This window comes from Mastigoproctus giganteus, chromosome 10 (genome assembly GCF_048544385.1).
Source record: "Mastigoproctus giganteus isolate SK-2022 chromosome 10, ASM4854438v1, whole genome shotgun sequence".
Lineage (NCBI taxonomy): Eukaryota > Metazoa > Arthropoda > Arachnida > Uropygi > Thelyphonidae > Mastigoproctus > Mastigoproctus giganteus.
The window spans coordinates 20,767,372-20,791,001 of NC_143584.1; the positions used below are offsets into that span (position 1 = coordinate 20,767,372).

General features: G+C 35.6%; 1 protein-coding gene across 1 annotated transcript; it reads right to left on the reverse strand.

Moving 5' to 3' along the window:
* Positions 1-1,131: 1,131 nt before the first annotated feature.
* Positions 1,132-22,395, reverse strand: LOC150078838 (chromosome transmission fidelity protein 8 homolog). The gene is made up of 3 exons (XM_090383508.1): positions 22,373-22,395; positions 9,220-9,337; positions 1,132-1,528 (listed from the first exon to the last, which is right to left on the reverse strand). The coding sequence occupies exons 1-3, from the start codon at positions 22,393-22,395 to the stop codon at positions 1,220-1,222; spliced, it is 450 nt and encodes a 149-aa protein (XP_090239634.1). The 3' UTR covers positions 1,132-1,219.
* Positions 22,396-23,630: the final 1,235 nt, after the last annotated feature.

Sequence of the window (23,630 nt, forward strand, 5' to 3'; positions counted from 1 at the left end):
CTTTGCACTATTCGATGCTTATCAAGGGAAAACTATTCCGATTGAAATATTATATCATTTACTTTTTGTGTTAAAATTAAAAAACAAATTTTTTATTGCACTTCAATTCTTTGTACTAAGTAACTCTTCTTTTGGTGACAAAAAGGTTGCTAAATAGTTAGTTAATAATTCTATAAAGGTCATTTATAAATTTTGCGACAAGAAGTATTTTTTAACAATTTTCAAAGCTGGAGTTGTCCCGGCAAGCAGGTACTCAGAGAGCCAGTGTTGAGGCGGCAGTGGGGAGAGGTACCTGTGCAGAGTCTTGCATGGCACTCATCTGCCATTCGCTTTTCCCCAAGACTTTGTTTTTCCAGGCAAAAAGTCAGGGGTTGCTTCTCCCACCCTTGTCATTCACAACTGGAAAATTTCAAATAGACATTTTTATTAGTTTCTCAGTTTTAGACCAAGCTGGGGTACTAGCTTGGTCTAAAACTTTTCTTTCATTTACCATAAAGCTCTCTATTTGAGATACTACACCAATGACCATTCGTGACTACAAACCCTTCATCCTGAGTGCCCGGCATTCAGTAGTTGACCGATTTATTTACTTATTTTTTTTATATACTCGAATAATAAATTTATGCTTAAAAAACTGTGTTAATATACTAAATTTGTTGTTCTTATTCCAAAAACATTACTATTAAAATAACATTATCAAGAAAAAAAAAATGTTTAAGAGCACTTTTCATATCCTTTTAATTTTCAATTTTTCCTGATAGCAAAGAATGAGTACCAGCACCTATTTTTTTTCCAAAAAAGCACTGTTGACATAAAGTAAGTTATTCAGTGTATGTTTGGTGAAATATTTGTATCAAATGTTTTTACCTAAGTTTCATCGACTGTTTTTTATTTTTTCAATTTCAAGGTCTGCTCACGTTCCATGTTTTAAGCTTTCTTATAAAGAATGAACTGAACTAGGATGATCAAGGGTTAAAAAAATCCTCAGAAACAAAAATAAGTAATACCAGGTTTCTCAGATCAACCATTTTTAATTGTACACAGAAACACTGCTAACCTAAAATTACATAATATTTACTGCTGCAAAATGCTAAAACAAAGCACTGATAACAGAAATTAAAATCTCTGAAAGAAAACTTAAATGAATCGGAGGGAATGTTGTCCTTACTTAGAACATTTCGTTTGGTTTTTAAGCATGCCTGCTCACATACACACAGCTTTATAATTTTTTTGGAACATTTGCTATTATTGGTTTTGGCCTAGTCTTAAAGAGCAGTTTTTTCCTTACTACAGCAGATACATTATATTCTGTAACACTATGTGATGAGCTTTCACCAACCAAAACACCATTATTTTTAACAGCTGACTTATTGATTTCTAGGTTGGAGACTGGTTCTGTTTCCATGGGAATGCTGTCTACTACCTGTTCTTTAACTTTCCTTATCCTCTTAAGAACAACCAAGGGTTTTTCCATTTCCACAATTTTTCCATATAAGATATGATGACCAATAATAAGAACAGGAACTTTCTAAGCAGAAGCACAATACAAGATTAATTTTACTTATAAAAACTGTTCCTGAAACTACAAGTTCTTTAAAAAAGTTTATTGGTTATATCCACGAGATTAATAGCTATTACAATATTTTTCCCTTAATGCTAAGTTAAATCTATGAAACTTATGTAAAGATTTTTAACTAATAAGCTTTCAGTTTTGTAACAATATTAATCTAATTATTTTAGACCCAATGCTTCACATACATTACAAAACTACCACAAATTCTGTTTGAATTGTTCCAAAAATGTAAATAATTAAAAACTAGACACCTACTGCCCCCATAAATGTGCACCTTTTGTAAGCATAAGAACAGACATCTCATCACTCCTCACTCAAGGTCATAACTTTGTTTCAGTGTTTCAATTGGATTTTAGCAGGATGGCAATTAATTCACCATGCAAAGATGCACCTTCATGGGGGAAGTAGGTTTTTAGTTCTTACTTTTTTTAAAATTCTTTATTACTATTTTTTTTTTGTATGAAATTAAATGGAAATGAGAGCTGAATTTTGTAAATTACACAGAGCATTGGTTATAATATTAATTCTATAAAATTTTAATGAATTATATCAGATTTAAAAATGAAGGTGTTTACTTATGCTTGGTAATGAATACTCTTAGGCATTTATCCAAAAATATCTTTGATTTAAAAATGATTGTCAGAATTATTTTTAAATCTCATATTATTTACAATTTCCACTGATATCCATGACCATTATAAAATTACTTAGCGTTAGCATAGGCAAAAACTCCCCATTTCAACCATCAATTCACTCCAAAAGATAGTCCACTTCTTCCTTGAATTTATTTAAACTATCAACTTCTGCAACGACAAATAGAAGTTTGTTACAGCAATCAACCACCCGCTGGCTAAAGGCAAATTTCCACACATCTATTCAACAACCGTATTTCCTCAATTTGAAATTATGTAATGTGATCAACAGGAAGAATCACATCAGCATGGAGCTTGTTCAAACCACTCAAGGTTTATACACCTCAATCAGATCTTGCAGGTGCCTAGTTTCCAGACACTGCAATTTGCAGAACTTAAGCCTATCTTGGTAACAGCAACCCTTTGTTCCCCTCACCAATCTCGTTGCCCTTCTCTGTACTCATTCCAGCAGCTCTACATCTTTCCTAAAATGAAGACCCCAGGCCTGTATGCAGTACTCAAAGTATGGACTGACCATTGCCTTATACAAAGGGATAATCACCTCCTTATCTCTGCTAGCAAAATTCCTGTATATCATTGATAAGACCCCATGAGCTGCTCTGGCAGCCTGTCTGTACTGCTCAGAAAACTTCATATCTGAATGCACCATTCCCTCCCCCAAGGTCTTTTTCATTCTCAACTACCCTAAGTGTAGTACTGCACAGTTGGTACATTACTCTGGGGATACTGCTACCCATATGCAGTACTTTGCATTTGTCAATGTTAAACTTCAGTTACCACCTCTCAGCCCATCTGCCCAACTTTTCTAGACCCTGTTGCAGTACAGTGCAGTCATTACTGTCATTAACACCCCTACCAACCTTCGTATTGTCTGCAAACTTGAAAATTAAGCCTGACATATCTCCATCTATATTATTGATAAATATAGAAAACAACAATGGGCCCAACACCAAACCCTGTGGTACTCCACTAATAACATTAATCCCCAAAGAACAGTATCGATTCATTACTGCTATCTTCTCCCTCTCAACCATCTCTTTATTCATAGCAGCAAGTTGTCTTTAATGCCACACTGCTCCAAAATTGTTATGATTCTAGAACTAGGGTCCATAATTTCAAGTTATGGGGGAGATGTTTAGACTGGATTGCAGGAAGTTTTATTTTAGCCAGCATGTTATAAATTACTGGAATAAGTTGCCAACATGGGTGGTAGAGGCTGACAGTTTGAGGAAATTCAAAGGTCAGCTGGATAATTACCTAGGGAAGGAGGGAAATTAGGTTGTCCATTTCCTTTTCACTTATTTATTAATTATTATTATTTTATTTTATTTTCTTCTTATTTTATTTATTTATTTGTTATTTATTATATATATACACTTGGTCGTCGACTTATGACCTATGCGACTTACGACCACAAAAAAAAAAATAAATAATAAAAAATAATAATAATAAATAAATGAATAAATTAATAATAAATCAGGAGGTCACTACTGAGGACACCCATAATCCAGGTGAGGAGGCACATCGATGATGGGAGGCATGAGGACAGCACCAGGCGCATACACCCAGTCGCTTTCAAGCATCTGTTGCGTGTGGTGTATTGATTAAAATTCTACTGAAATACCCATAAAATGTTTAGTAAAAGGGAAATATGCCTTCATCTACATATACGCCAGCTAAGAAGTCAAAGAAAACTATTGATTTAGAGTGTAAAATGAAAATTATCCAGCAGTATGAAGGCGGAAAGAAAGTAAATACGATAGCACGTGACTTGAAGTTATCTGCACCTATTAAGTCTACAATTTTAACCAAACAACGACAGGAACCCATCCGTGAAATGGAGAAATCGTTGTTTATGTGGATGGAAGATTTAATACAAAAAAATACACCCATGAGCCTTCACACGGTGCAAGCAAAGGCTAGAAGTTTGTTTCAGAGTTTAAAATCGTGCGCCAGAGACGATTACGCAGAAGATTTTCAGGCTAGTACTGGGTGGTTTAAGCGTTTTAAAAAAAGATTTGCTTTGCATAATGTCTCTATAAATAAACATCTCCTACCTCAACCAAGAACATGACCCTGAGACGATGCACAACCCAGCACAAGCAAAGATTAAAAATTGATTTTGTCAATTTCATTTGTATTAATTTTTACATTAATTCTAGATTGTATTTTTGTGTTTAAAGTATATTATATACAGTATTATTTTTCACATTATGTACAATACAATTATAGCTTGTAGTTTTGTTTTTTATAAACAGTATGAATAATAAAACAATTAAAATGTAGAGAATGTTTGAATTTAACCTCACAGAGAGAAATAGCCTAAGCGTAGAAATGAAGGTATATACAGTATCGCTAAGTAAAAGATAAAAACATTACTGTATTTACAATGAAAAATAAAAGATGATAAAAATTTATAAGATTATAAAAATAAATTATAAATATTAGAAAGGTTAAAAAATACTGTTAATAAATATATGGCTGACATACGACCAGATCGACTTATGACCTGTCAGTCAGAACAGAAGTAGGTCGTAAGTCGACGACCAACTGTGTATATATATATATATATATATATTTTTTTTTTTTTTTTTTGACTGGTGCAGCATAAGCCAAATTTATGCAGCAGTCTTCCTGTGCGCAACAGTACCGAAAGCTTTCTTGAAATTCAAGTAAGTACAGTGGACTCCAGTTATTTGGGCCATCGGTTAATTGGAGCAGCTGTTTATTTGGGACAAATCTTAAAGAACAGAAACAAATTGAGAAAATAGCCAGGGGTTTACATCGCTTAATTAGGACAACATGCTGTTTAATCGGGGCAGGAGACTGCAGCACTCGAGATTACTCTACGATTGTCTCTGACTGAACCACGTGGTTTGGTCGGATTTCTGGAGGTCACAACCATAAAACAATAAGCAGTCACCTGTTTATCGGGCTTTTCTGTTGGTGCAATCTATCATAAATTCGATCTTATTGAATTTGCGATAATACCAACAGCTGGAATTCTGTGGGTTATTATGATGAAATGCATTTACACTTCCACGGAATCTTCAATCATATAAAAAAAAATTAATTTTCAGAATCTTCTCTTCATTCCTATTGTTTAAGCTTTGTAACTTATTCCATTCTCACTTGCAAGTATCGTGTTACTTGCAATTTGCGTGTGTGACGTGTTCTTTGTTATTGATTGCTTATCTTTTTTACTGTTTTAAATTTTAACCCCTACCCACAAATGTTAGTGAACAGAAATATCAACTAGTTCGAATGCACATATTAATTAAGCTATGCACGTAAGCATAAATTTATTTTTATTTTGCTAACCTGCGGAAAATATTCTTCCAATTTTCATGTATCATTTAATTTTTTAATTGGTAAGGTAATAAAGTGTAAATCTGTGCTTGATATATCTTTACTTTTATAGCCTGTTAATAACTTTCCTCCTATTTTTGCTAATTAGAATTGCTGTTTAATAGAATTAAAATTCAATACAGAAATGTGATCACAATGACCGGCGCTTACTACCTATCGCATAGTGAACGTTACTTTACTATGGTGAGTCCATCTTAATGTGATTGATTGTACAGAAAATAAATAGTAAGGGGTGGGGGGGGGAATTCATTGAATTTTTTAACTATTTACGTGAAACTTCGCATAATTGGGCCAAAATGCACTAGTCCCTATTTGTCCCAAATAACTGGAATCAACTGTATATGATATCAAAATTATTATTTGCATCCAGTTCCTTTGTGATCACATCATAGTATCCAATCAAATTTGTCAGACAAGACTTTCCCTTAACAAACCCATGCTATGTCTGAATTATTACTGCAGTCTTGTCTAGATGATCCTGCATTGCACGTTTAACCAGTGACTCCATTATTGTCCCCGGAACAGAAGTTCAACTAACTGGTCTGTAATTACTCATGTCACCCTTTAATCTCCCTTTTTGAATTTGGGATACATTTGTACATCTCCACATCTCCAGTCCATGGGGTCCTCCCCTAAATCCAAGATTGCTGTGATACAGCTAAGGGTTTGCTTACTTCCTTTGCTGCCTCCTTTAATATAACTGGATAGATTACATCCACCCCAGGTGCCTTTATTATGTTTAACTTCAACAATTTCTCCTCCACATTGCTCTGAGTTATGCAAAATCATTTAGCACCCTGTTAGAGTTTGATAAACTTCAGGCCTGCACTTCCCAACAGAATTCCTCATGTGTGAATGAAAATGCAAAGTACTCATTCATTTTGTCAGCTGATCCTACCTGGGCAGGATCATCACAGTCGAACCATCGATATCAAGTGAACCAATCTGATTAATCCCCTTCCTTCTAGAATGCATATAAGTAAAGAAGTATTTGCTGTTTTTCATTGCATCCTTTGACAAAGATTTCTCGTAGTCTGGCTTCGCTTGCCTAACCTCCTGTGTGATTTGATTACAGACCAGCTTATATCTACCGTAGGCTTCTGTGTTGCCTGATAATTTATATGCATTTTTCTTCTCTGTTCATCTGACATCCATTTAGGCCTAAACTTTAAACAATATTTCTTAGTTGGTATGAAAAGCGTAGTAGCTTACAAGATTAATTCCTTGAATGCTTCCCATTTAAAATTTGCTGTTGGTAACGTCATCAGTTGGTCCTAACCGTCTGAGACCACTGTAGTCACCTTTGCAAAAGCTCTTCCCTTTACTCCTGATGGTAGTTACAACTTTGAGTAAATCCCACATCAGCATACTGTGATCACTGCCACCTAGTGCTTTCTTTATGCTCAGTTTCTTAATGCATGATTATTCTCTGCTGATAATCAGATCAAGAGTATTACACACTCTGGTTGCTTCTCAAACATGCTGCTGTAGAAAATAATCATCCAATAAATCCACAAAAATCTTGCTAGTATGTGAGTGGCCAATCCACAAGTTCTGGTCTATATCAGGGATGTTAAAATTCCCCATTATAAGACATTCTGATTTACTGCCACAATCTAGTTCTCTGTACAGCTGTTTCTTGTACTCATCAGAGTCAATAGGCCTATAACACACTCCTACGCTTATTTTTGCTTTCCCACTGCAGATGTCACACCAAACTGACAACTTTGCACTGGCCACCCATATCAACTGGATGCACTGCCTTAGATTTTATGTGCTTCTTAACTAAGAACATAAGTCCTCTTCTATCCTGTCTGTTCTTTCTGTATACTCCCCATATTCAAATTCTGTATCCCTTATATTCGAGTGACACCATATCTCTGAAAGCCCAACAATGTCCATGTTTGATGTCTTCATTAATAAATTCATCAAATTTATTTACTATATTCCTAGCATTGGTTTAAATGCAAGTATACATCACCTGTTCTTAGTTACCCTAACACAGCCGATGTACTGACTCATTCATTGTTGACTGCCATCAGTTCTTGAACTCTCCAGCATCTTGCTTTCCAGGCTGCTGCTCATTCCAATAGATGGAGTGCAAAAATCACTTTCACCTCTACCTGCAGCTACTGTTTATCTATTAGTCTGTGAATTCCCCCAAGCTAGCAGTTTTCTAACCCACCTAACACTGCCTCGATAGCATTAGCAAATACTCTTGGACCATTTAAGTGTTTCCCATCCCTTGTCGAAGCAGTCTCTCCTGCTAATGAGCACAGATCACATTGAGAAAAATTCTGCCTCCGAGTCTTGCACAATCTCTCCAGAGCTGAACTGATTGATAAGGCTCTCATCATATCACTTTGTGTGCCCTTGAAAGATATCTGCTCTACAACATCATCAACTTTTGTCCCTGGCAGACATACCATGGTCCTATTCCACGTATTCTTTTTGCACAATACATCTGCTGTTTGTTTCCCCAACAAGTCACCAACAGTAACTAGCTTCTGTGGAACCAGCACATTCTGCCTTGAAGATTGCTGCTGTGTTTCCAGATGCACAAGACCTCTGGCATTCAGATTTGCAGTTGAGAGCTTGATGGGCCCCATTTTAATTGCTTCGAGGGCATCTACCATATTCTTCAAACTCTCATAAACATCCATCAGAACGCTGAGTTAAGTGCCTAATTTCTCTACACACTCTGCATGTAGCACACACAAAGACATTCTCCTTGGCTAGATCATGTCCTGTTCCAGAAAGTCTGCAAACATTTCACAAGTTGCACATTTTTCTAGACTGTGATGCATTGGAGAATCACCTTCGGTTCTCCCCAAGCCACAAATTCCTAAATGCAGTGATATGTATTACACTATCTGGTTTTATGTTATTAGTATTAGCAATGGCCACATGGTGAAAGGAAGCCTATAGCTTATGCTGTACCAGCCAAAAAAAATGATAAATAAAATAAATAAATAAAAAAATAATAATTAAATAAAAAATAATAATTAAATAAAATAAATAAAAAAATAATAAGAAAATAAAATGAAATAAAATAAATAATAAAATAAAATAAATAAGAAAAAATAATAATAAAAATAAAATAATAATATGAAGAAAAATTGACAATCATTGAAAACCATACGAATAAAAAGACCAACTGAGCTGTATCACTGATGTCTGTAGATTCATCCAGCTGTAAAGAAAAGGAAATACAATTAGCAATATGAGCACACAATTGTTCGCTCGCATTTTTACTCATTTTTTTCAATGCGTTGCATCACAGTATTTTGAGTTAATTGCAGATCTTGAAGAGCACTTTTATTTTCATTTTTGTTCTTAATTTTCAAAAAAGAATCTGTTATTTCTAAAAATGCATCTTTGATGAATTGACCATCAGAAAATGGTTTGCATTTTTTGCAAGATGATGCTACAGTTTCTGCTTTAGATTGTAAATTAGGTGTCCTGAAGAAATTTTGTTGTGCAAATAATCTGAATTTAAGTTCCCAGACCTCTCCACAAATGAGTGACCAGTGGTGAAAGCATTATAATGTCACGGAGGACATATGTGAAAAAAGTTATGATAATAATGTATTGAAGAAAGTAATGTATAAAAAATGTACTTACTTTTTTTGTATAGTGAAGGTCACCAATAAAAGTACCTAATAAGGACTGTTCACTCCTTGATTCCAGTTCCCCCTGAAGTTCTACAATGACCCATTCTTTAACATCCGAGTTTTCAGGACTTCAAAAATATTAAATAAAAGACATTAAAATTTCGAGAATAATGGAATGCTTAACCAGAACTTTAACCAAAGTTAAATTGTAGATGATTGTAAGTTTAATATGAAGCTAAATTGTGCATTAACTCAACAGGTGTGTGAGGTATTTATACATTAGAAAATTAAAAGGTTTTTAACACCTATTCTAGCAGAGTTTTCTATCTGAGCTCACTGAACCTTTACTCTTCCAAGACATTCTAAAATTTTCATTGGCAGCAACAGAATCAGTTTACAGTGAGTATTGAGAAAAACTCTGTAAAAAAGTCATAATAACACCATTTATGGCTTTCTAAAGAAGCCATTATTTTTTTTTTAAATTGTAGCTAATCATGTAAGAAACTGTCAAAAAACTTTCATAAAATGTTCCATCTTAAAGCAAGGCTTTCTTTATAATTCTCATATGCAGAAGTTTAAAAGAACTTGCCATATTGTTTTCGTTGAAGACCAATAGGGCAAAAAATATAATCAGTGTTATTTATTCACTTTTTACTGTACAGTAGAACAGTGGTGGTAATATGATGTAAAAATAATCCACATAATCACTTGGGTTAGCAATTTTTTTGTTGTTTTAACTATTTGCAACCAAAAAATTACATTTTATTTTTAAAGTGTATAAAGCAGAGGTTCCCAAACTTTTATGCCTTGTACCACCCTTAAAATTCATCCATATGAAGTAAATTAAATTTTTTTTTATCTTTTAATATACTTCATATGGATAAATTATCCATATTTTGTTAAAAAAGTGGCTAAAAAAATAAAAAGCACCCCCCCCCCAAAAAAAAACCAAGTGCTCCCTGGGAAGAGGGGTTGCTCTGAACTTCTGGTATACAGTAATGCTGATCACAGAAAAATGTCCATTTATGCTCTGGACAGCCAAAAGCGAGAAGTGTTTACAACTTCATTGTAACTGCTTTACTGCAGCTGATATAACAGCTAACAATGGGCTGTGCACTTTTTATGGCACACTCTCGAAATGTCCAATTTGCATCTTTGCATGATACACCAGGACCACAGCCAGCTTGACCAACTATATTAAAAGTTACTATTAGTTAGTTATTTGGTTTTTTTTTTTTTTTTAAGAGCATTAGCAACTAAGGCCATATTGCTCCGAACTATATTAAAAAACAATATTAGTAAATTAATAAGAGGAGTTTACCTCAATATAGTACGTGGAACACTTCCGTATGATACCCTCCAGAAATTAGAACGGAAAAAACGAAAAAATCGACAACTTACCGGTACATTAAAGTAAAATATAAATAATTAAATAATTAAAGTAAAATATAAATAATTAAATAATCAATTTAACACAATTCAAAATCAATTCAAAACAATTAAAATTCAAATTAACGCAATTAAAAGAATCTAACGAAAATATTCAAAACGATTTTCCTTCCTTTAGATAGTATGAATCAGAGCTGTAATACTCAATATGTTCTACGTTGATAATAATATTAGTAAATTAATAAGAGGAGTTTACCTCAATATTACTATTTACCTCAATTTACTAATATTATTATCAACGTAGAACATATTGAGTATTACAGCTCTGATTCATACTATCTAATTAAAAAACAATGCAATCATTCATGTGTTAATCAAGCAAGAGTTCAATGAATCATCTGTGGAAGTATCCATTTATAATGGGTTAGGTTGCTCCTTGCTATTTTTATAATATAGAGCAAATCAAAATACCAGGCTCATCAGAGACCTAAGAAAAAATACCCACCTATTATTATAAACTCTGAGGTTGATGAAAATCACTTTGTAACATTTACCACAGTAATTCCAATGAAAATAACCTATGAGCAGTGAAAATGCTACTATTAATATTAACAGTGGCAAAATTATGCAAAGAAGAAAGCTTATAACAGCATCAGCCATAAAAAAGAAAAAAAATCCGCTTAATTTTCTAATTCCATTAAATAATTTGCCCAGGCCTTCCTAAATTCAAAACATTTAATTTCAAACATTAAAATAAATATACTTCATATGGATGATTTGTCCATATTTTGTTAAAAGTGTGCTTAAAAAAAAAAAAAAAAAAAAAATGCTTCCAGGATAGGGAGGTGGCTGCTCCAAACTTCAAGAATCTCTAGAATATTCAAAAATCACTACACTTAAGTATTTAAAATTCTAAGTTATTTTTGACACACCATATTTGATGGCATATAAGACACTTTTTTACCAAAAAAAGGCTTGAAAAATCACCCTGCATCCTTTATGCAGAAGTGAGCCCTCTGTCATCAACGTTGGGCAGGTTGTATTTCGCTTTTTGGTCAATATTTTTGTTTCTGAAGGATAAAGGGACACCTTAAGGTACTTTTAGATTTGCAGAGTTGTTTGGAATCAGTTCCAAGAAGTTTTGAAAGCCAGAGAACACAGGAAAAGTCTTAGGTTTCAAGATTCTTTTCCAGGTTTCTCAATAGTTCACCGATCCTTTAAAAGGTGGCATGATTGGCAGGCCAGTTAGTTCTGTGCGGGCTAGGAAATATGGACGAGGTCCCACTAACTTTTGATGCACTATCCAACAGTGAATATCAGACAGTCTAAAATGGTGTCAATAAAAACTGCTGGGCATGAGAAAACACATGACACAGTACTTTTGGCCTGCTGTGCTGATGGCATAAAACTACCACCATTTGTAATATTTAAAAGAAAAACTCCACCTAAGAAAAAAATTCCAGAAGGTGCATTTGTCCATGTTCATCCAAAAGGATGGATGGATGGATCTGGAATAAATTTATGGCTCCAAAAAATATGGGCAAGGCATCCTGGTGGTCTCTTAGGGAAACCATCTCTTCTCATTTCAGACAAGTTCAGCACCCACAGAACTGAAGTCATTAAAAAGAGGGTGAGGGAATTGAATACACAGGTAGTTGTCATTCCTTGTGGACTAACAAGCCAATTGCAGCCTTTGGATGTGTCCATATTCAGGCCATTTAAGCAAAATGTGAGAGAACAGTGGAACAAATGGAAGGGAGAACCCGATCATGACCTCACACCCACAGTAAGAATGAAGAGGCCCACCATTGAACAAGTGTGTGAATGGGTTGAGGAATCTTGGAGAAATATAGGTGGTAAAATAATTATAAAGTCTTTCAAGAAGACTGAAATTAGTAATGTCCTTGATGGCACAGAAGTCACTGTGTTATTTGAAGACAGTGATACCAACATTAGCGAGGAAGAATTTTTGGGATTTGAAGGTGATGATTTTTTTGGTTTTCAAAATGACTGAACTTTTCTTTTGCGGAACACTAATGTTTTTTACCATTCCCTCGCTGTCTTTTTGTTCATTTTTAATTCTAGTGGTAGTCTGCTTTGTATAAAATATTTTCTAATGTAGCTAAGATTCTTTTATTTCCCTTTTAAATTGCTGTACTGGTAAATTAATAATAATAATTATTAATGTATCATATACAGTATTGGTATTTTTCTTTCTGTTCTGATCACATGTTTAGGATAAGCTTTTTTCTACTATACACATTAGAATAAATATTAAATGTCTAAATACATTAAAACCTTTTTTTCTTTAATTTTCCTTTCTAAAATGGGGGTGCATCCTATGTGCACATGCATCTTATACGCCATCAAATACAGTAATTATGGATGTCAGATGAACGTGTGGCAGAGAAGAAAAATGCATATAAATTATTGGGCAACACAGAAGCCAATGATAGATATAAACTGGTCCGTAATCAGGTCACAGAGGAGGTAGGCAACCCAAAACAGACAAAGAGAAATCTTTGGTAAAGAATGCAAACAAAAATAGTAAACTTCTTTACTTAAGTAAGCATTAGAAGAAATAGGATGAATCAAATTGGTCCACTTGATATCGATGGTTCGACTCTTGATGATACTGCTCAGATTGCTGACAAACTGAATAAGTATTTTGCATCTACATTCACACATGGGGAATTCATTAGGGATGTGGACGTCAGAGGTTTATCAAACTCTATAACAGGGAGCGAGCTAAATGATTTTGTAATAAGTGAGAGGAAAGTGGAAGAGAAACTGAAGTTAAACATAAGAGAAGCATCCAGGATGGATGGGATCTATCCAATTATATTAAGAGAGGCAGCAAAGAAGGTAAGCAAACACTTAGCCATAATTATGAGAGCATCTTTTGATTCTGGGGGAAGTCCCCATGGACTAGAGATGTGCAAATGTATTCCTAATTCAAAAAGGGGATCAACGGTGACACGAGTGATTACAGGCCTGTTAGCTTCCGTAGCCGAGTTTATACTGCAGGTGCACATAAATATTTATCAATGAATTGATTTTTCTCCTCAATATATTATATACACTATTAATCTAAATTATGATAACAATAAATAATAATAGATTTCAAAAAAAAAAAAAAAAACTTAAGCAAGCCTTAAATTATACCCACTTCTCTACATGTCCAATTTTAGTAGTTTATAACGTAACAATTACATGGAAGCTTGCACTGTTTTTTCTCCCTTTCTTCTCTCTGGTTAAGAACACTATATGCAAGGTAAAAATATAATACATAATTTAAAATTGACAAACAGTTATTTCTTTTTATTTGTTGCTTATGGTAATTGCAGAAGCCCATTTAAAAAAAAAAAAACAGCAATAAAACAGTTTTTACTTTAAATTTATTTTTTCCACTCAAGTCTTCTCTATGTGCTGCTAAAATAAGATGTCTTTTAAAAAACATTACTTACTTAAAAAAAATTTCAACTGGTTATTTTGATAATTGCTGCACTTAAAAATAAAATATCTTATTAGAAACTACTTGAATTTTTTAAAAAATTTTTTTTAACTTGTAGTTTTTGGTTCAATGCTGCATTCCATTTTTAGAAAATTATAACATGGTTCCAAATAGTATGTTTTTATTGTTATCATTCCCAATCTACTTCAGTAAAATAAGTATCTTGTTTATAGAAATCACTTTGATTTAATTTTTTTCAACCTAAATGGTCACTTTCAGCAATCAATGCACCCAATTTTTTTGAAAATTATAACAAGGCAGCAGATCTAGAGTGTATCATTTTTTCCCCTTATTGCATAGTGTTTATAAAAATTACTGACCATGAAAAAAAGAAAATTAATAACCATTCAAATGCTGTTTATATTATTATATTATCTTACATTAATATTTAATAAATTTTTATTAATCATAATGATGGAGGCATATTAAATTTATTGTATAAGTTTGCAGATTATACAAAGATTTCAGGGTTTTTTAATGTTAAAAATGAAAGCACACTATTGTAGCATGACTTAGAAAAATTAAGCCAATCTGCTGAGGAGTGGAAACTGAGGTTTATCACTGTAAATAGAAGGTACTGCATATGAGTAGCAATAATGGTGGCAGTAATCATAGTGTACTGATGTGGATTTACTTAAAGATGTAACTACCATCAGGGGTAAAAGAAAGGGTTTTTGCTTTTGTAAAGGTGACTACAGTGGTCTCAGACAGGTTTTAAATTCAATACATTTGGATAAACTGATAATGTTACCAAATGCAAATTCTAAATGGGAAGCATTCAAGAAATTAATCTTGGAAGCTACTAGGCTTTTCAAACAAACAAAAAAATACCGTTCAAGGTTTAGGCCGAAATCAACGTCAGATGAACTAATGGGACTTGTGGCAGAGAAGAAAATTGCATGGGATTCTTATAAATTATCAGGTGACACAGAAGCCTATGGTAGATACAAGCTAGTTTTTAATCAAGTCGCAAAGCACATTAAGCAAGCAAAGGCACGTTACGAGAAATCTTTGGCAAAGGATGCAAAGAAACACAGCAAAGACTTCTTTACTTTTGTAGCCTCTAGAAGGAAGAGGCTGAATCAGATTGGTCCACTTGATATAGATGGTCTGGCTGCTGGTGATCCTGGTCAGGTAGCGGACAAACTGAATGTGTATTTTGCATCTACATTCACATAAGGAATTCTGTAGGAAAGTAGATGCCAGAAGTTTATCAAAACTCTAACAGAGAACTAAACGACTTTGCATTAACTGAGAGCAAAGTGGAAGAGAAATTTTTGAAGTTAAACATAAGAAAGGCACCTGGGGTGGATGGGATCTATCCAGTTATATTAAAGGTGGCAGCAAAGGAAGTACACAAACACTTAGCAATATTTATGAGAGCATCCATGGATTCATGGGAGGTCCCATGGACTGGAGATGAAAGGAGGATCAAAGGGTGAGATGAGTAATTACTGACCTGCTAGTTTAACTTCTGTTCCGGAGAAAACATGGAGTCACTGGTTGAAGAAGCAATTGCAGGATCATCTAGACAAGACTGCAGTTATAGTTTGGATACAGCATGGTTTGTTAAGGGGAAGTCTTGTCTGACCAATTTGATTGGATAATACTATGTGATCACAAAGGAATTGGATGCAAAAAATAATTTTTGTATATCATATACTTGGATTTCAGGAAATCTTTTGATACTTTTTGAAAGTTTTTGATACTGTTGCACATGTAAGACTGCTGTACAAATTGGAGCAGTGTAGCATTTAAGGCAAGTTGCTGCTATGGAAAAAGGGATGGTTTAGTGGGAGAAGACAGAGTGATAATCAATGGACACTTCACTTTGTGGACTAATGTTATTAGTGGAGCCCCCAGGGTTTGGTGTGGTGTGGGCCAATTGTTGTTTTCTATATTTATCAGGCTTAATGTTTAAGTTTACAGACGATACAATACGAAGGTTGGCAGGTTTGTTAATGATAGTACGCTACTGCAACAGTATCTAGAAAAGTTGGGCAGATGGGCTGAGAGGTGGCAACTGCACATTGACAAATGCAAAGTACTGCATATGGATAGCAGTAACCACAGAGTAATGTACCAACTGTGTGGTACACTCAGGGTAGTGGAGAATGAAAAGGACCTAGGGATAATTGTGCCATCCAATGTGAAGTTTTCAGAGCAGTGCAGACATGCTGCCAGAGCAGCACATGGGGTCATGTCAATGATATACAAGAACTTTGTTAGCAGGAATAAGGAGGTGATTATATCATTGTATACGGCTATGGTAAGGCCATACGTTGAGTACTGCATAGAGGTTTGGAAGCATCATTTTAGGAAGGATGCAGAGCTGCTAGAACAAGTTGCTATTTCAAAGAGAGCTTAAGTTGTGCAAATTGCAGCATCTGGAGACTAGGCATTAGCAAGGTGATCTAATTGAGGTTTTTACGGGCTTGAATGGTTTTAGCAAGCTTAATGCTGATGGGATTCTTTCCTTGCTCAGATTATGCACCTGAGGGGGCATAAATTGAAATTGAGAAAAGACACTTGTAGAATAGATGTGCAGAAATTTGTCTTTAGCCAGCAGGTAGTTGATTGCTGGAACGAACTTCTACCTGTCATGGAAGTTGATAGCTTAAATAAATTCAAGAAAGAACTAGACAAAGTTTTGGAGTGAATGGATGGGTGAAACGGGAATTTTTTTATTTATTTTTATTTTTTTGGCTGACGCTATATAAGTTTGCTTTCTATATGCCTACTACTAACGCAAATACTAATCTTAGAATAAAATACCATTTAGGTATGCAAAGGTGTCAAATGAAAAAGACTTTGGTGCAATTTAGAGTCCAACATGAAGTTCTCTGACAGTGCAGACAGGTTGCTAGAAGTGCTCATGTTCTGTCAATGATATACAGGTATTCTGCCAGCAGGGACAAGATGATTATCCTATTGTATAAATCAATGGTTAGGGCATCTTGAGTACCGTTTACATGTTTGGAAATGACATTTTAAAAAATGATGTGGATCTCTTGGAATGGGTGCAGAGAAAAGCAACCAGATTAGTCAATAAACAAAGGGGTGCTCCTACCATAAAAGACCAGTTCTGCAAACTGTAGCAGTTTTGAGAAGACCCGATTGAAGTGTTTAGCTTTAAATGGATTAAGTAAACGTAATGATGGTATTCTTACTCTCTCTTGGACAACACATACAAAAAGGGACAAACTTAAACAGGATGGCTGAAAGTTAGGTGTGAGCATTTGCTCTCAGCCAGAGAGCAATTGGCTGTTAAAATAAACTATCCTCTGTTGTGGAAGTGAGTAATTTGAATAAATTTTAGCAACAATCAGACATATTATTAGAGTGGCTGGACAGATGAAGTAGGTAGCATTTTCTTTTTGGCAATTACTGTATAAGCTTGCTTCCCTTGCATCATCTACTACTACAAGGCAATAATAAATGCCCTTATAGTCATGAATTCACAGCTGAATGTGCATACTGAAGAGACAATATCGCAACCAATGTGTTTCTTTAGTTTTTTCTTCAAATAAAATTGATTTATGCTCATTTGAAGTAGAGAACTGATGTTTTTAAACTAAACCAAAGATAAGAAACAATTTTCCCACTCAGAAAAATGCAGCTGAAGCAAATTTTAATTTAGAAGTTGTAAAACCAAACAATAATACTTAGTCCAATTTTAACATCAAAGTTTTCAGCCCAAATATGGGGAAAAAAAAAAAAAAGACAACATACCACCCAAATCTAAAAATAAGCAAGATAATTCCTGGTGCATTTTAACTGAAACATCCTGTGTGTGTGTGTGTGTGTGTGTGTGTGTGTGTGTGTGTGTGTGTGTGTGTGTGTGTGTGTGTGTGTATTGCAATACCTATTTTTTTTTTTTTTTTGGCTGGTGCAGCATAAGCCTAAAGTTCCTTGTACCATATAGCTAATAATATATATATTTTGTTTTTCATGTGGGCCTTTGTGGAGTCCATACTTAAAAAAACACATATATACTTACAGAGTTCACACACACACTTGTAAAAGAGGCAAGGGCATCAAGTGCCAGCACAGGCTCTGGGGAAAAAACCTCAATGGGCCATATTGCCGTTCCTCAGTAGAGGGCAGTAACCCCAATTCCATGCTCCCTTCAGTTTCCAAGCCTGGGGAAGCTTCCCAATTAAGAGTATTCTTGGGGGTACACAAGAATAAAATTTAAATGCATTAATAAAAATTTTATAACTGAAAATTTAACGGGTCAATTCTGCTTACCTGTTTGAAAGTAAGCAGATTGTTTGCTTATAATCTTGTATTATTACAAAAAATACAAGTTCCATTAATTAACGACCTTTTGTTTATTTATTATTATTTATTTATTTATTTTTCTGACATGCCTGCTATAGTGTTCCAAACATTGCACAATGAAAATGAAGTTTCACTCATCTTATAGCATGGCTATTCTGGATTATGTACAGTAGGCTCCTGATTATCTGGGTTGGACTATAAATAAATTGAGCCACATAATCCATAAAATAAAAAAAAAACCCTTTGTGGCAAAAATGCATATTTATTTTCATAAATACTGTATTCTATAAAAACTAAAATAAACATGGAAAGATTTAATTTGAAGTTATAGGTAGTACGGTTCTTTATTGGCTATAAAGTGTATTTGGGGTCAAATGGCACCAGGGGTTTCAACCATCTCCACGTAGTTTACATTCTCATTTACACTGTAAAGGCCAGAGATTTAAAAGTGTGTGGTGTCATGTACTGTTGTTCCTCTGGCCATTTAGCCACCATACCTCTGCTGAGTTGCCTGCTGCCCTGTGGAGGCAGACCAGGTACCCAATAGTTTAGTTTTGTAATCTGGCAGGTCCTGCCACCTAATTTCCTGAGATTTCAGTGGCTAGGACCTAAAAAAAAAAAAAAAAGGTTTTAATATGGATTCCATAGGGGGTAATGTCACTTGAATTAGAAAAGGCTAAAAATATGAGCAAAGATAAAAGGGAGCTGGCGCAGATCACCAATATGGTTTTGCAGCAAAACCTCAATTTGGTCTAATTTTTGGGTTGAGTCCATGGTTGTCACATCCAGATGTTTGGTCCAGTGATAGTCACATAGCAGCAAAGTGGCTGCTGCTAGGTCTGGATCTAGGGTCAAGCCAGTGGGTCAGTCCAAAAACTGTCACATCCAGGTATTTGATCCAGTGGTTGTCATTTGGTAGCTGTGTCTGCTGTTTGGTTACAAACCTTGGGCCAATCTTTGGTTTGGTCAGCAGTGTGTCCATCCATCCATGTACATGGTCAGGTTGTTCAGGATTGGGCTTGGTAAATTTCAGTGATCCCTGATGGTGTTGGGTTGTGTGGTTTCCTTGGGAGGAAGGAAGCCACGAAGGCTTACGTTGGTTGTGGTTGCTGTAGTTGTAGCATGGGAAAGGTCCATCTTCTTTTAAAGTGGTCCTGTGCATATTTTGCAAGGGCCTTGTAACTGTTCTCCTCTTCCAGTACGTGGTCCTCTTGGTTCAGTAATACATATTGGATTTCCGTGATTAGGTGGCACCACAGGTCATCATATAAGAGGCAGTCAGTGATGCACAAGATGGACCCACTTCTCTACCATTCCACAATGGCAGAGCGGGGTGTCGCTGAGTCCAAAGTTCAGCAGTTTTTGTCTGATGGCACAGTGACCAGTAAGCAGGTAAGTAATTAGTAGTCCAGGTGAGAACCAGTGTGGATAATCTGGGTATACAGCTTGTACTTTTGGAACGAATTTGTGTTATTTGGCCTTTTGATGAATTCTCCCAGCATGTCTGCCAGGTTTGTTGCAGATGTAGGGGTAGTCTCTTCTTCTCTATTTTTGGGTCATTGGTTGTCTTTTGTAAAATTTTGGCAAGTGGCAGTTTTGCCTTTGAAGAGGTTGTAAAGGAGATCACAGTGAACTATCTCCAGATCCAGGGGGAGGTCTATATTGCGGCGTAGTTATATAATTTTAAAAAAAAAAAAAAAAAAAAAAAAAAGCAATGAAGTTAGCTTTTTCTCTTGATTTACCATCCCGCAGAGGGTACAACGTAAATTTCAAAACACAATCATGTCAGCAAGAGCAGTGTTTCCTTGCTGTTCCATGCAGTTGAGTAGAGACAAGGACAGACAGGGACGGGCTGGTAGTCGACGGCAATTGTCATTATCTTGGTCGAAGCCAGCCATTCTGACACTGAGTAGAGGTTCTGAACAGTAGCATAGGAACGGCTTGGCATTGGGGCTGGTGCCAGTATCAGAAGGGTTTGTTATTGGTTTTTAGGAGCATTAGCAACTAAGGCCATATTGCTCCGGGGATATGCAGTGATCATTCCCTGACCTTTACGCATCCTCCGTATTTGGTGGTCACGGGCTCGAACCCCGGTCTAACCAAGAAGCATGTGCTACACACTGCTGCTCCTGCCCACCTGGCTATGGAGGCGGCGTATCAGAAGGGCTCCACCGACAGGCCAAATCAGTTCCGTGCCAAGCCATTTCGACACCTGAGGCTAACTGATGAAATGGTGCCCCTAGATCGGATGAGAGCAGGGTAAAAATTAATTTTCTCCAAATGGTATGTTTTCAGAGGACAAGCCAAGCCTGCATGCATCCTTAAATCTGAATAACACATACTGCATAGATATATTTGCTGTTCAAAATGTAACTTTGAAGGGACCAATCAGGTGACCGCTTCATTAGCACATGCTAAATGCATGTTAACGATATTGAATAAGTTAGAAGTTATAAATAACCCCAGGGGCTCACATCTGGTGAGTTATGGGTATTAACTCACCAGATGTGAGTATTATTATTAGCCATATGGTTCCTTGCACCATATGGCTAATAATAATAATGTGTGTATAGTGTTTTTGTGCTTGCTATATAAACGTGTAATCGTGAATATAGTGATATAAAATAAAACAACAAAAGCCCAATTAAATTTAGACGAGCCACCAACGCAATCCATTCCCATTTGTTATATGGAAATTTTTCTTCCATCTACCAAAACTATTTTAAATATGGGAATTCAAAAAATTCGCTAAATAGAAAAATTCTCTATAAAGAAATTCGGGGCTAAAATCTATTATTTGGGTACCACCTGTCTCCGCACAGTGGGCGTGGTAGAAAGGAGTGATTGTATGGTCGGGTTCTGTGATTGGTGATTATTGTGAATGCTTTTTGTTTCTGAGTGTTGTATGTCTTTGGGGGAGGGTGTTTATCCCTACCTATCCCCACATCTCGCTGTTTTAAAATCGGGAAACGAGTTCCCGATTTTAAAACAGAGGAAAGTGTTTGGGGGGGGGGTAAACACCCTAGGCATGTCAACCTGGAGTACAGGGAACGGGAGAAAACAGTGAGTGGCACTTGCCAATCACTGCCTTCTTCCTGAGACTTTTAGTCTAAGTATGGAGTGGTACCCAAAATCTAAATTTCCACGTTCGTTAAACAGAGGCGCGACTGTACTTATTATTATTTATTATGATTTTACCAATAATCGAAAAAAGGCGCATAGCCACGAATTTGCCAAGAGCGCAAAAAACCTAGCTACGCTCTGGTTCTGAAATGCCAACTCATGAACGTTGGCACTTTACCACAATTTTCATGTTTATTGATGGACTGAAGTTTTTGTTCAATTGAAAGAATCCTTTACCGTTTTAAAGTAATTAAAAACTCGAGAGCAATTAAAAAAAAAACTCTGAGAATAATGTATTAAAATTAATTGTAATCGTAATCTTAATGAACATTAGAAGACGTAAACAATGTATGTAACGAATTACATTTATTTTTGTTATCCACCTTAAACTTCCATGTGTCAATATGGCCAAGTCCCGAATATGCCTAAAGCACTAAACCTTCCATGGGTCATAAATACCCCGGTTAATCCGCCCCCAGATAATCGAGTGCACTGTAAATAGACACAACTGTACCATTCTGAGTTTGAATCAGTAACACTGCCACAAAATTCACAGTCCAAAAACTCTCAGGGTAACTTGGAATTTTTTTTTTGGCTGGTGCAGCATAAGCCTCAGGCTTTCTCGCACTGTGGCTAGTAATAATAATAATAATAATAATAAGTGGTACTCACTGTCGTAACAACGAAATTATAAACTATGGCCAACACAAAAATGAAAAACGCTTAGAACCATTATAAGCCCGGACCTTTCACAAATACTTATTCATTACACAATACTGTATAACTCATTTATAAATGGTTTATACTAGTATCAAAAGAAAGCGATAATTTAAAAATAATAAAATTTACATACACTTGAATGAAAAACTGCACCATTGTACTAGTACGTCCAAAAAATAAATTATGTACAAAGCTTGGTAACGATGAATACTTCGCTAAAAATGCGAAACACTGCAAGCAGGCACTTTTACGTAGCTTTAAAGTATTATACTCTATATTTCTAACAGAAAGTTCTAAACACTAACATTTTACAAATGATCCGCTTAATTAACCATGTAACTTCCGAGTTTTCACTTTCCCGCCACAACTCTTGACACCGTGTTCACACGGTGGCGGGATCTGTGGTGAACACGTAATCTCACACGGCGGGACCTGTGGTGAACACGTAACCTTACGCCACAGGTCCCGCCGTGTGAACACGGTATCACAGGATAGTAAGATATCTTACTATTCTGTAATATGTGACTGTGTTCACATCGAGAAATGACTGGAGCAATACCTATCACAAAACAGAAACTATGAAAGATAAAAAGCAACAGCTTCAGCATAGTTCTCTACGCGATTTCTACGTAAGATTGTTTTTAGAAGTCCTAGTTTATTGAACATCAATACAATAATTTTTAATTTTTTTTTTCCCTTTCTTTTTGAAATCAGTTACTGTTGAAAATTTACCCCAGGGGCTCACATCTGATGAGTATCGGCTTGGCACACCCGGGGTCCTGAGCTGGATATCACCATTCTTCTCTTTGTGGGTGATTCCCTTCTACTTCTGACTCTTGTTCTCTCTCTCAGAAAATTTTTTTGGCTGGTGCAACATAAGCCTCAGGCTTCCTTTCCATATGGCTAAATTTGGGAGTCGGGTATTTCCAATACACTACTCTTCAAAATACACTACTCTTCAAAAAAAAAAAAAAAAAAAAAGAATCCAAGATTAATGTACCAGCTGTGTAGTACCACACCCAGCATAGTGGAAAATAAAAAAGACCTTGGGGTAATTGTGCGGTCAGTGAAGTTCGCTGAGAATTGCAGACAGGCTGCCCAGCTCATGGGGTTTTGTAAATGATATACAGGAAGTTTTCTAGCAGTGATAAAGAGGTGATTACCCCACTGTATAAGGCAATGGTTAGACCACGTAGTGACTACTGCGCATGGGTCTGGAGACCTCATTTTAGGAAAGATGTAGAGCTCCTGGAATAAGTACAGAGAAGGGCAAGAAGATTAGTGAGGGGAACAAAGGGATGCTCTTACCTAGACAGGCTCCGTTTCTACAAATTGCAGCGTCTGGAGACTGGTCATTTGCAAGAAGAATTGATTGAGATGTTTAACGGCTT